The sequence below is a fragment of the Crotalus tigris genome, unplaced genomic scaffold (genome assembly GCF_016545835.1).
Source record: "Crotalus tigris isolate CLP2741 ecotype Arizona unplaced genomic scaffold, ASM1654583v1 scf7180000018550.1270297659:1495590, whole genome shotgun sequence".
NCBI classification, from domain to species: domain Eukaryota; kingdom Metazoa; phylum Chordata; class Lepidosauria; order Squamata; family Viperidae; genus Crotalus; species Crotalus tigris.
In genome coordinates, this window is record NW_024097073.1 from 619999 (window position 1) to 632954 (window position 12956).

Below are 12956 nucleotides of genomic sequence, written 5' to 3' on the forward strand. Positions count from 1 at the left end.
TATTACCTTCTGAATAAAAGGCAGGAATACAAACGTAATAAAGAAAGAAAGATGGAAAAAGCTAATATTGGGATGGGGGTGGAACTGGAAAGATGGGATTAAATTCTAGGTTGATCACTAATTTTAATAAGGACTTGGGGCAGAGGGTGCCAGTTTGGTCTTGTGGCTAGGTGGCTAAGTTTCTGGACTAGAAGCAGAGAAATTACAGTTCTAATCCTGCCTCGGGCACAAAGCCATCTGGGTGATTTTGTGCCAGAGTTTATCAGCCCTAGGAAGGAGACAACAGCAAACCACTTCTGAAAATGTGGCCAAGAATGCTAAGTAGTGACAGCTTTGCTTAATAACCAAGTTGCCAGTTCCAATTTTGATCATTAAATAAGGGCTGCCTATAATTTCTAGTTATTAATTATTCTCTAAACTAAACTGTCATTTGTGGATATCCAAACTGTTATACACCGGAATTTCTAAGCCTGTGTTAAAATGGGATGCTTTGGCTTTTATCCTATGATATTAGCAGCACTAGGGCACTGTGTCACAGGCAAATCTAAACTATGCGACATTTGTCTTTAGAGCTGTACCCAGAAAATAGTGCATGTAATATGCTTCACTTATATACTTCAAATAGATGATTTCCCAGATTTTACACTGCATCTCCTATTTCCAAATAGTTAAGTGTTTTTATAAAGGCTCATTGTACACACATAAAAAAAGAAAAAAAGATGGTTTCTAGGAATTTGTAATGGTTGATTTACTTCATCGGCTGTATGCTCATCACTGAACAAATTAACTGACTCAGATGAAGACAATTTGCACATGAGACAATGTCTGATTATTTTTCTGTATTTAGTGACAAGAGAGATATAGCATTGCAGATGAACAATACCTTTCTGTATATGACTGCATCCAAACTGTAATAAAGGGCATCAAAGCTTAGAAGCAGCTTTTATATAAGCAATTTTTATCCTTGAAGTATGTTTCAAATTCAAGTTATTTCTCCCAGGGTGTGATTGGATCACATCACTGTAAGCCAGGCTGTCTGAAGAAGATTAATAAATGAATCTTAATGGGCTGGATTTTCATAGCCTACTAAATCCAACATCTTTGGGGAATAAATATGTAAGCTTTTAAATATCATTAAAGGTATAAAACCATAAACATTGATATTTATTATTGGATTAAGACTGGAGGTCCCTAGGTTGATCAAGTTCAACTGGCAAAACTTGGGATATTTAAAGTTACCAGGAAAGGATCAGACTCCAGACTTCTATAAGAAAAAAAAATCATCCCCACCACCCAAGATAGGTGTGGGTCAAAAATGAGTACTGGGGAGAGAGAGGGCTAGAAATATAATATTTATGCAGTCTGATCAGATATTGATTACAAATTTCTCCATCAGAAATTTATCTTACTTCTTCATTGTTAGTGAATGCTTCCCTGTCTTGTATGTAGCTGAAATTCTTTCCGATTTGCCCACACTGCTCTCGTTTGGAAAGTTACTTGGGAGAACTTGAACCAGCCACTCTCTTTTCTCTTAAACAATGCAATAAATGGGATGAGAGAACCAGGTCTCATTGTGAAATAGTGGTACACAACTATAAAGACAATGGGTGCAGATCACGGTCTACCTGAGTCAGTTGTTAGAAAAAACAACCTATTTATTATCATTTGGATTCACCGGCTAAGTCACTCAGATCTTCCTACAGAATCCAGAGACTATGGTAACAATAGACTTTCACACAGACTATAACCATTTCCATATCTGGCAGGGCAATATGTAATTTATCTGACCGATTATTAAGGTGACCAACTGTCCTTCTTTAGGGAGGACAGTCCTCCTTTTGTAAGTTTTGTCCTCCCTTGAAAAGTCTCCTCCTACATGTCCTCCTTTTTGATATTTGAGGACTAATCTGCAGGGCTTTTTTTTCCTCATAGAACGCTCAGAATGGCATTTCGGCACTTTTTGATGGTTTTTTCCAACTTTTGCATGAGCTGTGCTACTCCCCCTATTGGCTTTCGAAAGCCAATAGGAATTGCTGCTTAGCGCGCCAAAACACCCAGCCGGCAAACTTTGCACATGCAAGTTGTCCACAGCAAAGGCGAATTGGCAGAAACTTAGCACCCCTCCCTGCTACCCAACTACATCATCTCCTAGTTAGTTCCGAAGATACCTGGAGGAGACTGGAATGGTAAGTTTCTCTTGATCTTCAGCTCTGCTAGGGCAATAATGGCTGTGGGCGCAGGAGGCAGGGGTGGCTGGGGTGCTGCAGGTGGGGGTGTGAGGGGTGGCAGCGGCTGGCAGCCCTCCGTGCTGTGGGAGCTGCGGAGCCCTCTCTACACAGGGCTGTGCAGGGTGGGCGGTGATGCTGGCGGGGCAGCTGCAGGTGGGGTGTGTCGATGGCTGGCTGCCCCCCAGGGCCAGAGCCGGCACGGCTGGTTCTTTGGGAGCCACTGGGCCCGCTCTACACGGCAGAGCAGCGGTGCTGGCGGGGAGGCTGCGGGTGGGGTGCGGCGGGCGGTTGATCTTTCATGGGTCGAGCCAGCTTTTACGATATTTTTTTCTTCAATTTATTTGTGTCCTCCTTTTCATTGTAAAAAAGTTGGTCACCTTACGATTATGGACCATTTGTAAACATTATTTTCCAGCTCTTTACATGGAACTTTACAGATCACCCTAGAATGGCAGCATTATGAACTAAATGAGTCAACAGAAGGATGCCTGAAATGCCATTGTCTTCCACCCAAAAACCAAATCTTTGAAAATAGGCCACCATTCATTCTTCAGACTGCACATAAAGGAAGTCAGCTCAGCAAGGCTCAAACCACTGGGAAACAAGACAAATCCAAGCACAATAAACCTGGTTCCTAAAAATGACAGCAATAGTGATGAATATCTGTAGCTTGGGTGTAAGATGAGGGTGAAGGCTCATTCTCTGAGTGTGTGGGTTGGTTTCTGAATGTTTCATTACCGGGCTAGGTAATATCTTCATCGGAGTTTAAACTCCACTGAAGATATTACCTAGCCTCATAATGAAATGTTCGGAAACCAAACCCACACGTTCGGTGAATGAGCCTTCACCTCAGTGACAGGAATCTTCCATTTGGTTTGACTGAGACTCTGCTCCTGCTAGGGCCACACCTAGAGATATATATATACTGTACATACATATGTACTATTACCAAAGCACTGGCTCAGTTTCCTCAAAGCTATCAGACAATGCAACATATTCTGCAAAAGGCAGAAATTTTAGCATCATAATATGCAATCCTTATGCAGGAAGATTTGCTTGAAGTTAAGAAATCATGGAAAAGATTACTTTATGGACAAAAATGGAAGGATGCTTCAATCCCCACAATGGATGATGCAGTTAGCAGAGATGGCTAAATTGATTGCTTTGATAAAAGAAAAAAAAAGTACTTTTGTTTCTACTTGGAAACCGCTTCTGGACTTTGTGCTTGAGATGGAGAAAAATGAAACTTTGATTTGGGGTTTTACTGATTAGATAGATCTGTTGTTATAGAAATGGCTGTTTTATACTATTATGTAAAAGTAAAAAGTTGAGGTTCGATGTTACTTCTTATTCTACTGCACCAAAGGGAGTTGGAAGTCAATGCCTTTTCTTTCTTTTTCCCTTCTTCTCTACACTTTTCTCTTTAGTTTTCCCTGCCCTATTTTTCCTATTATTTGCTTTTGTATTTTGTATTTTACATTATAACCTAATAAAAAGGATTGTCATGGAAAAGATTATGCTTGCCGGGGCAATCATCAGCCACAGGGTTACCCACTGGAAAGGAAACCAGGAGTCTGCTGCTCAGTGTTCAGGCCATATGCAACTAGTCTAGAGAAAGGCATTTCTCAGAGCTTGACTCAAATATCCCTGTTCATCTCCAAAAACCACCGACATAAAAAGACCAAGAGTCTGTTTCACTCACTTCTTGTCTACAGACAGGAGGCAAAGCAAAATCATTGGTCCAGTTCCCTTGGACCTCCCATTCGCTTTTCCTACTTGCCTCTCATTCATTCTCTCTCACACTCACTTTCTTTCTCTAGAGTAGTTATTGTTGTTAATATAAGCAAATGTTTGCCTTCCCTAGAATTAAAACTCACTTCCTCCCCACACACCACTTCTCTCTGGTTGAGTAGGATTTAGCAAGAAGCCAAAGCTCAGTTTCACCCCTTGGTCCCTGCAGACAATGTAGCTTCTAAAGAGAGCTAAAAAACAAAAACAAAACACAAATAAAACAGAAGAGCTTTCTAAAATTTGCTCTCAGTTTCAACCTGGAATTGCCTAAGATCGCTGGCAAGAATCCCTCAAGAGCAGGGGAGCCTGCCTGCAGCATACGCTGAGGTAATCAAGAAGCTGGCACAATGGGCACGGTGCCACTACTCCCCATAGAGACGCCCTTTCAAATGAATGAGCTTGTTTTTAAGCAATGTTTTTAAACACAGCAATGATCTGCTACTTGAAGCCAAGGATGCAGTCTGCAATAACAATCACTGCCACCATCACCACCACAATGCTGAGTAATAAAAGAAGAGCCAACTAACCGGGGAGCAACTAGAATAGCTCCATGTCAAGAGGGATGAGTGGCCCAAGGTCACCCACTTGGCTTTGTTCCTAAGGCTGGATTAGAACTCATGATACACTTAGCCACTTCACCAAGTGTATTTCTGATTAGTCCATTATACTTGTTTTAGTTATCACATTCATTTCCCAACTTGACTCTGAGAGTTTAAGGATACCCACATGGGCTGGGGGTTATTCTCCTCTAATGTTATTTTCATATCAACGACTCTGTGAGAAAACTTGGGTTGCTAGAAAATAAATGTAAAATGTGGAGATTATTTCAAGTCAAACTCAATTCAGAGTGATTTTTTTTTAACAATATGGAAATAGCTTTCCATTCCTGGATGCTTTTTTGACTTTCTTCTCTAACCTTTAGTCTCTTCTCCAAGTACTAACTAGATTCAACCTTGCTTTGCTTTTGATGTTAAACCATAGTTGGCCAGATGCCACTATCTGCTATACCCAATTGATCATAACTGGCCCAAAGTCACCTACTGAGCTCTATGGTTAGGTGGGACTTAAATCTGGTCTTATCATTCCCAGTCCAATTTTAATCAAAATGCAACATCCATTGATTCTATTCTGCCCATTCATTACAACCTGCTTATCTGACCATCCTTCTAAATATTCTCATTGGAACTTATATTATTAGCCCCAACCTTCTCTTTTTGAATCTATCTGTTCTCTGCAATCTTAGCTGAAGCTTAGCTTCAAGGGAAGATATGGAATGGACTCTTTTCAGCCACTGAACACAAAAGACTTTGGAACCTCCATCCCTCAAAAGGTTTGCCATTTCATTCCTTGATCTTCAGCACCATAGTAAACGCTACAAATTAAAGAATATTTGTTAATGATTGGCCATATCAATTTTAAAAAATGCAATTGATTTTAGACGGTGATTTTCTTTGTCTCTTATATTTTGCTTCTTATTGGCCTTGGTTTTTTCTTCTGTTTAAATTTTCCATTATTGTTTTTATTATATGAGGTTTTTTTAATAGGTATTTCTGTTGGCAATTTGGGCTTTTTATTCAATAAAAATGCAATTTATTTAAAACGTACAAAGTTAAGCCATTAGATTACCTACCTGTCTTGATTTATGCTAGGATTTAGTCCGATAATATGTTGTACAGCAACAAAATAACTAAGCTAAGAAATATAAAATAATAAAGGTTTAACAATAAAAATCATAATTCCCAGGATATCTTTCTACGCTCAACAAGCAATCATGTACTTCATACATTAATATCCTGGATTCAGTGCTTTTGCCCCTCCCTTTTTAAAAGGTATAAATTGGCCATCATCATGCCTTACTATGAGATGAAAGACATGGCAAAATTATATACAGTATAGCCTCACATATGATACCCTGGCACTCCAGGGACCAGCTGAGGCACAGAGCAGGGAAGATCAGAGTAGAGAAATGAAATCTACTGCTCTTTGGCATGGCAAAATGCATCAGGCTAAAAGATATGCAGCAGATACTCTTGCCGATTTGACCTAGACTGCTGCTCCCTTTCAGATGTTCCACCTATTAGACCCTACACTTCTCAATCAGGAGTTAATCCAAAGAAAGAAGCTGTCACAAAAATCAAGTGTGTAGGTTACAAGAAAGTCCTGGTTCGGTCACTGATTGTGTAAAATAGCTAGGGTTTGTTCCACACAGACAAAGAGAGAAGGAAAAGTATATACAGGTAGTCCTCCACTTACAACAGTTCATTTAGTGACTGTTCAAAGTTACAACTCTACTGATAAAAATGACTTAGGACTGTTTTTCACACTTACGACCGTTGCAGCATCCCCATGATCACATGATCAAAATTAGGATGCTTGGCAATATTTATCATTGTTGCAATGTCCCCGGTCATGTGATCACCTTTTGCAACCTTCTGACAAGGAAAGCCAATGTGGAAGCCAGATTCGCTTAACTATCAGGTTACTAACTTAACAACTGCACTGATTCACTTGACAACTGTGGCAAGAAAGGTTGTAAAATGGGGCAAAACTCAGTTAACAAATGTCTCACTCAGCAGCATAAATTTTGGACTCAGCTGTGGTGGTAAGTTGAGGACTACCTGTATTCATTAACTATCAAGGTTAAAAAAAACTTATCATGGATATAAAATAGTAGAAGCCAGTCGTGAGGCTGGGCTGCTCCTGTTATTACCCATCCGTATTTCCAACCTTTTCCCAAGGGCTATAGTAGCTATTGAAAGAGAAGCCAGGGTGAAGATGCTCTCGTGCAAATCAAGACTTCTTACAATTACAGTCAGGCACCAGATGACCTGCACAGATTAGGTTAATCAGTTAAAAGTATGTAGCAGCTCCTAATTACATTTTTCAGGAAGAGAATCTGGGGGAGGCAACAACAGACACAGCCTGTTGGGTGAGGATGGGGAAGTAGACTCCATAAAATCAAGCAGATGCTTGGATAAAGTAAACCAAAAGAGATTGAGCAAAGAGTAACCACTTAAACTCATTATCTGCTCCTGTTCCACTAATGCATGGGCAGCTCATACACTTAGCTTAATGGCTGAGAAAGGAACCAAGATGGGAACCCCTCAGGACTAATCAAGGGGAACCAAAGACCAAAGAAGCCTCCAAACCCATCAGCTCTTCCCCTAGAAAGTCATCTGGCTTGGATACAGCAGCTGGGCCCCTTCCTTTCTGTGAAAGAAGAGAGAACTATATCTATACATTATTATATTGCCCAGGGACCTACTATTGTTGTGTGGAAGGTGAACGCCAATAAACAAAGACTGCACTATCCTGCCTCATAATCACAACAAGGTTACCACCAACTCTTGTTTTACTGTGGACAGCTTCTGGGCTAGGATCAAGAGACACAAAGAAGTCCCACAGATAGACCTTGTTGTATAAGTTAAGCTCTTGACTGCAGCTTTGGGAGTATGTAGATTGAATTAATCGACCAAGTCAAAGCTTTGGAGAAAATGGCTTCAGGCAGACCACAAAAGGTAAATGGGCATCAGGATACATGGAGCATGAAGCCAATTAAGCAGCTGCACAGCAGTAGAAGCGTCTAGCCTTTCCCAATCCTGGTAACCCTTGGTTCCTCAACTCCGAGATTACCGTTTCCATCAGAACTAAAGTCATCAGACTGAGGAAGGCAACTTTAGCCTGTACTCAAGGGTGCCTGGCTAAACATCTTAGTTCAGAAGCACAGAAATAAATCTAAAAAGCACAAAACAGTTTGTGGCATGGCTTCCATGGTTCCAAGGATGCTGGAGAACAATGTTTTTCAACCTTGGCCATTTTAAGATGTATAAACTTCCACATACTGGCTGGGGAATTCTGGGATTTGAAGTCCACAGATCTTTAAAATGGGTAAGGTCGAGAAATACTGTTCTAGAATAACAGTGCCGCCTTTCCCCACTTTTGGATTTCTTAAACAAAAGACAGTTTCACATAGAAATCATCACGACCTGGAAATTAAAAGAAGACTCCAATTCTAAGACCGTTTATTGGGAAATTAATTCCGTCTGTAATGCACTTACTTGTAAGTGCATAATAAATAAAATTGGTACTATAGGTACTATTACTATTGTCAAAACCCTTATGAAGTATTTCAGGGAGAATACACTTAGAATGGGAACCTATTGTCATGTTTTTTTCTCACAAATTTAATAGGCAAGACAAATCTACTCACATGTAGACTTTATTTGTTTTGCATCTATCATTTTTTGTCTCACGGTTCTACTGTGCACATTCTCAGAATATAGACATGCCTGGCTACATCTATACATATCTGCCAGTACCCCAAATCTCTGCTGCTATACTGATGGAAATTTCTCTGGCATAAAATTGAAAGTCACTAATTGCGGAAGAAGGAAAAATGAGTGTGCAACAGTCACTTTGAATCAAGGAGTTACTCTTGCTGGTTATTTTTTGCCTCCTCCATACATAGAAATAGATGCAGCTTTTACATACCTAGCAAAAGGCAAAAATCTGCACAGTAAAATCACCCAATATGTACAGATGCAGGAAAGGACCATGAAGTCACCAGGAAGTACCAGCAACTCAAGGTTCAAAGCCATCTTTGTCATAACTGGAGAAGCATGTTCCTTGTTAAAAGCAGGCTAAGCATACTGGCAGAAGGGAGAAAGGCTCTAGCCTGAAGCAAATTGTATACTGATGGTTAACTGTGGCAATAAAATGCCCTTCATTCCCTCCTAGAGTTAAGCCCTAGGCTGAAGCTGCAATTTCTTCTGCTAAATGATTCACACATAGGATTCACACATTATACTAGTCCACTCTTTAGGCCTAAACCTGCTAGCATAGAATTTCATTACTCTCTTCAACCAGAACCAACAGTTTTCTGCTGTAGTCTTGGTATACATATGTAATCAGATATCATTTGTAATCCAAGCATTCGGCTTTTGCAGCAGTCTTTTCCAACCCCTGATCTATCAGCCTCAATTGGTCACACTATCAGGGATGTTTGGCAATTGTAATCCAAGCTATTTAGATTGCCTTGGGAAGGGAAGGTCCTTTTAGTCTTTCTTTTAAGAGCTGACAGCACAACCCAGCTATACTCTTTGACTACGTGTTGTTCTTCCCTCTTCTGCAACAGGGCTCTGGGCAGATTTCCTTTCTCTTCCCAAAGGCAGACTGATGTCTCCTTCTGCCTAGGGTGCAAAGGAACCGGGACACGTTGGCAAAGAAGGGAGGTGAAAGCAAGACGCATATTCTCCGTCTCTGATAAGCAAAGTCGGTTGCCCCCTGACAATGTCAGCTGGTAGACGTCCGTCTCAAATGGAAGGAGCTACCGTACCAGCCTGGGACGCCAACCTCGACTCCTTGGCAACCTTACTCAGCCCTTCAGCTGCAATCGAGTCCAGCAGGCTGTCGGGGTGGGAGGGCATCAAAGTCCGGCAGGGGAACGGCCCCTCTACTTGGTTAGCAAGCCACCTCTGCCCGGGTCAAAAGAGAACCCAGGCCTTTTCCCTGCCCGCCCACCCCCCTCCCCGAAAAAAAGGGCGAGGAAGAGGAAAATCTCAGCGCTCAGAGACGAACGGCTCGGAGATGGCGAGACAGCAGTCAAGACCCCCCCCCCGGCGCGCTCTTACCTCCTGCAGCTGAGGGTCCATTTGCGTCGGAGGCGCTTGCCGGGAGGAGGAGATGCTTTCCCGTCGAGCCAAAAGGCAGGCGCGATTCTATCGCATGGGCGTCCGCTTGGCAGGGCTTCAGCCGGTCTGAAGCAACAACGACAAAACCTTCTAACGCCGACTCGGCGCGCTCAGAGGCAGCTCCAACATCCCGCAAGCGGGGCAAAGCGAGTGGCCGGTCCCAGTTCCGACTCCGCCTCAGCCGCGTCTGATTGGAGCGCGGGAGAGCCTTGGGTGGTGTCTCTCTCTATATACAGCGAGAACTCCGGCCTGCGGTCCCTTTGGCTTCTTCCACCTCAAGGCGTGACTGAGGGAGCGCGCGGAGGTCACTGAAGATCGAGCTCCAGGTTCAGAGAATTTAGAGCCGGCCGAAGAAAAACCAGTCCTTCTAATCCTAAAGCACTCTGTACATGCTCAGAAGCACTGTTTCCAGACCCTGGGTTGTATACGTTCCAGGGCGTCGAGATCAGAAGGCTCAGACCGCGCAACTTTTGAACTTTTTGTTATCCCTCGGATGTTTCGCGGGTGCAAATAGAATCATAATAACTACATTAAAAATACGCAATCTCTTCGAGATCCTTTCACAGAAGGCGCTTTTCTGCGGCTGCGTGTTGTATTGATTTGAATACACAATCGCCTCTTTTCCAGTGATTTTATTTAAAAGAAATATGTTGTTTTGGTTAAAATACAGACGCGACTGGAGGCGGGGAAATATTCTTAAATGGGTTTTGGTTTGAATATCCACCTACAGCTGTTGTGTCTGCTGTTCATTGTATGCTGTTTTAGGGTTGGCGTATTTCACGTAAGCTTTAATAATAAGAGATGCACCAACTATAAATTTACAGAGATTTATTGTCGCTAGACGCCTTGGGGAAGTAGTGAAAGCCCCAGGAACAGACAACATTATTAACTCAGACTATCGTTTATAAAAGAAAGGATCCCGAAGAGGATAAAATAGAACCAGTGATTAATTAGAGTGAGTGGAAACACATCACGTTTATAGATATTTGATATGTACCTATATAATAATGCTCTTTCCCAATTTAAAAATTAATATTTTAAAAAGAGTTTTAAATAATGTATTATTCATCTGCTTAAGTTTTCATAAGAGTGAAAAAGCATTAAAAGCAAAAAAATACTTGGAGTGGCAACAGAAAGCATTGTCAAGTGTTTCCTTTTTTTCTCCAGCAAGAATGAAATAACCGCAGTTAGATCTTCCAATTGCAATCTAGTTAAAAATACTGCTATTAAAATGAAAAGGTTTCAAAATCTGGAGAGCAGCTTTTAACCATTACAGTATTTAAAATACATTTAGGTACCTACTGTTCTCAAATTCCAGTAATGAGGAAACTATTAGGCTTTTTTTTCTAGTCTGGCATCCAGCAGAAGAAAACAAATTTCATCATCCAATAATTTATAGGTCAATCGATTGAAGCTGTAGATAATGACAGGGTCCATTACTTATGGATAAAAGTTGCATTATGCCAGCAAGAATCAAGTTATGCCATTGCAATGATAAGTGCAATTTTCTTCCAATAGGCAAGTGAATAAGTGGCATTTCTCTAAAACTGGCAACTGATTGATTAGTATTGTAATGGAGCTTACTCCTGGTAACTATATAGAATTACAAACTAAATATCCTGAAATCTTTGTGTGATCCATTTATATCTTAAGTGGAGATCATTAGGTACCTCATAAATTGGCTTTTAGTCTGTGAAAAAGTATGCCAATCTGACAATAAATCTGTGCCACATAATTTAATGTTTGTTTTAGCAAATAAAAGACTACCCAACATAAAATAATTGACCTTTGAGAACATAACACAATTAGAGGATTAATAGTACAGTACGAAGGATGACAATTCATCAAAAGTGCAAATTGTAACAATAATGCCATGCAGAGGTATGAAAGGAATCAACCCAAATCAAGCCAAAAAAGTCAACACAGTGCTAGGCTGCATTTACAGAGGGATAGAATCAAGATCACTGTCAGGAAGTTTCTCCTTACTTCCAGGTTGCTTCTTTCTTTGATCAGTTTCCAACCATTGGTTCTGGTCCTTCCCTCTGGTGCTTTGGTGAATAACATTACCCACTTTGTGTGACCCGCTTTGTTTGTGGCAGCCCCTCAAATACTGGAATACTGCTATTATGTCTCCCCTATTTCTTCTTTTCTTTAAACCAGCCAAACCCAAGTCCCGCAGCTGTTCTTCATATGTTTTAGTCTCCAGGCCTTTGATCATCTTAGTTGCTCTTCTCTGAATTTTTTCCAAACTATCTACATCTTTGTTGTGATATGGTGACCAAAATTGACTGCAGTATTCCAGATGTGATCTTACTAGGGTTTTATAAAGTGGTACGAATACCTTGCGTGATCTTGATTCTATGCCTCTGTTTATACAACTCAGGATTGTATTAGCGTTTTTGGTTGCTGCTGCACACTGCTGGCTCATAGTCAAGTGATCGTCCATGAGGACTCCAAGGTCCCTCTCACAGTTACAGTTTTTAAGCCAGGTCTCATCCAATCTGTATTTGTACCTTTGGTTTTTCCTATCTAAATGTAAGACTTTGCTTTTCTCCACATTGAAACTCATTTGGATATGGCCCATTGTTCAAGTTTGTCAAGATCTTTTTGGATCCTGAGTTTGTCTTCTGGGGTGTTGGCTACTCCTGTCAGTTTGGTGTCATCTGCAAATTTGATGAGTTCCCCTTCAATTCCCTCATCTAAGTTATTTATGAAGATATTGAAGAGTACTGAACCTAAAACGGAACCTTGTGGTACCCCACTGCTTACTTCTCTCCATGTGGATGTAGTGCCGTTGAGTACTATTTGTTGAGTACAGTTTGTTAGCCAACTACAGATTCATCTGGTGGTGATGTTATCTAGAGGAAGTCAAGCTATTCTCCAAAGCACCTGAAGGCAAGACAAGAAGCAATGGATGGAAACTAACCAAAGACAGAAGCAACCTAGAACTAAGGAGAAATTTCCTGACAGTTAGAACAATTAATCAGTGGAACAACCTGCCTTCAAGGACTGTGAATGCTCCAACACTGGAAGTTTTTAAGAAGAGACTGGACAGCCATTTGTCTGAAATGGTATAGGGTTTCCTGCCTGAGCAGGGAGTTGGACTAGAAGACCTCCAAGTTCCCTTCCAACTTTATTATTATTATTAACCCCACACTCAGCTGCAGCAGGACTATTTGTCAGACATCTGCAATATCTTTATAGGTGCTGGAAAAACCGTTCAGTCACAAGATAACAAGTAGAAATA

General features: G+C 41.1%; 1 protein-coding gene across 4 annotated transcripts in view; it reads right to left on the minus strand.

Annotated features, from left to right (window-relative positions):
• LOC120312972 (unconventional myosin-X-like) overlaps positions 1-9834 on the minus strand; it is a 110788-nt gene extending 100954 nt beyond the window's left edge. For 2 of the 4 annotated variants that reach the window (XM_039354375.1, XM_039354373.1), the window contains exon 1: positions 9650-9834. In XM_039354375.1, the coding sequence (XP_039210309.1) occupies positions 9650-9670 (21 nt within the window). In that variant the 5' untranslated portion in view covers positions 9671-9834. The remainder of the gene's footprint in view (positions 1-9649) is intronic. The other 2 variants (XM_039354376.1, XM_039354374.1) reach the window with 1 other exon arrangement.
• Between the last annotated feature and the right edge of the window lie 3122 nt (positions 9835-12956).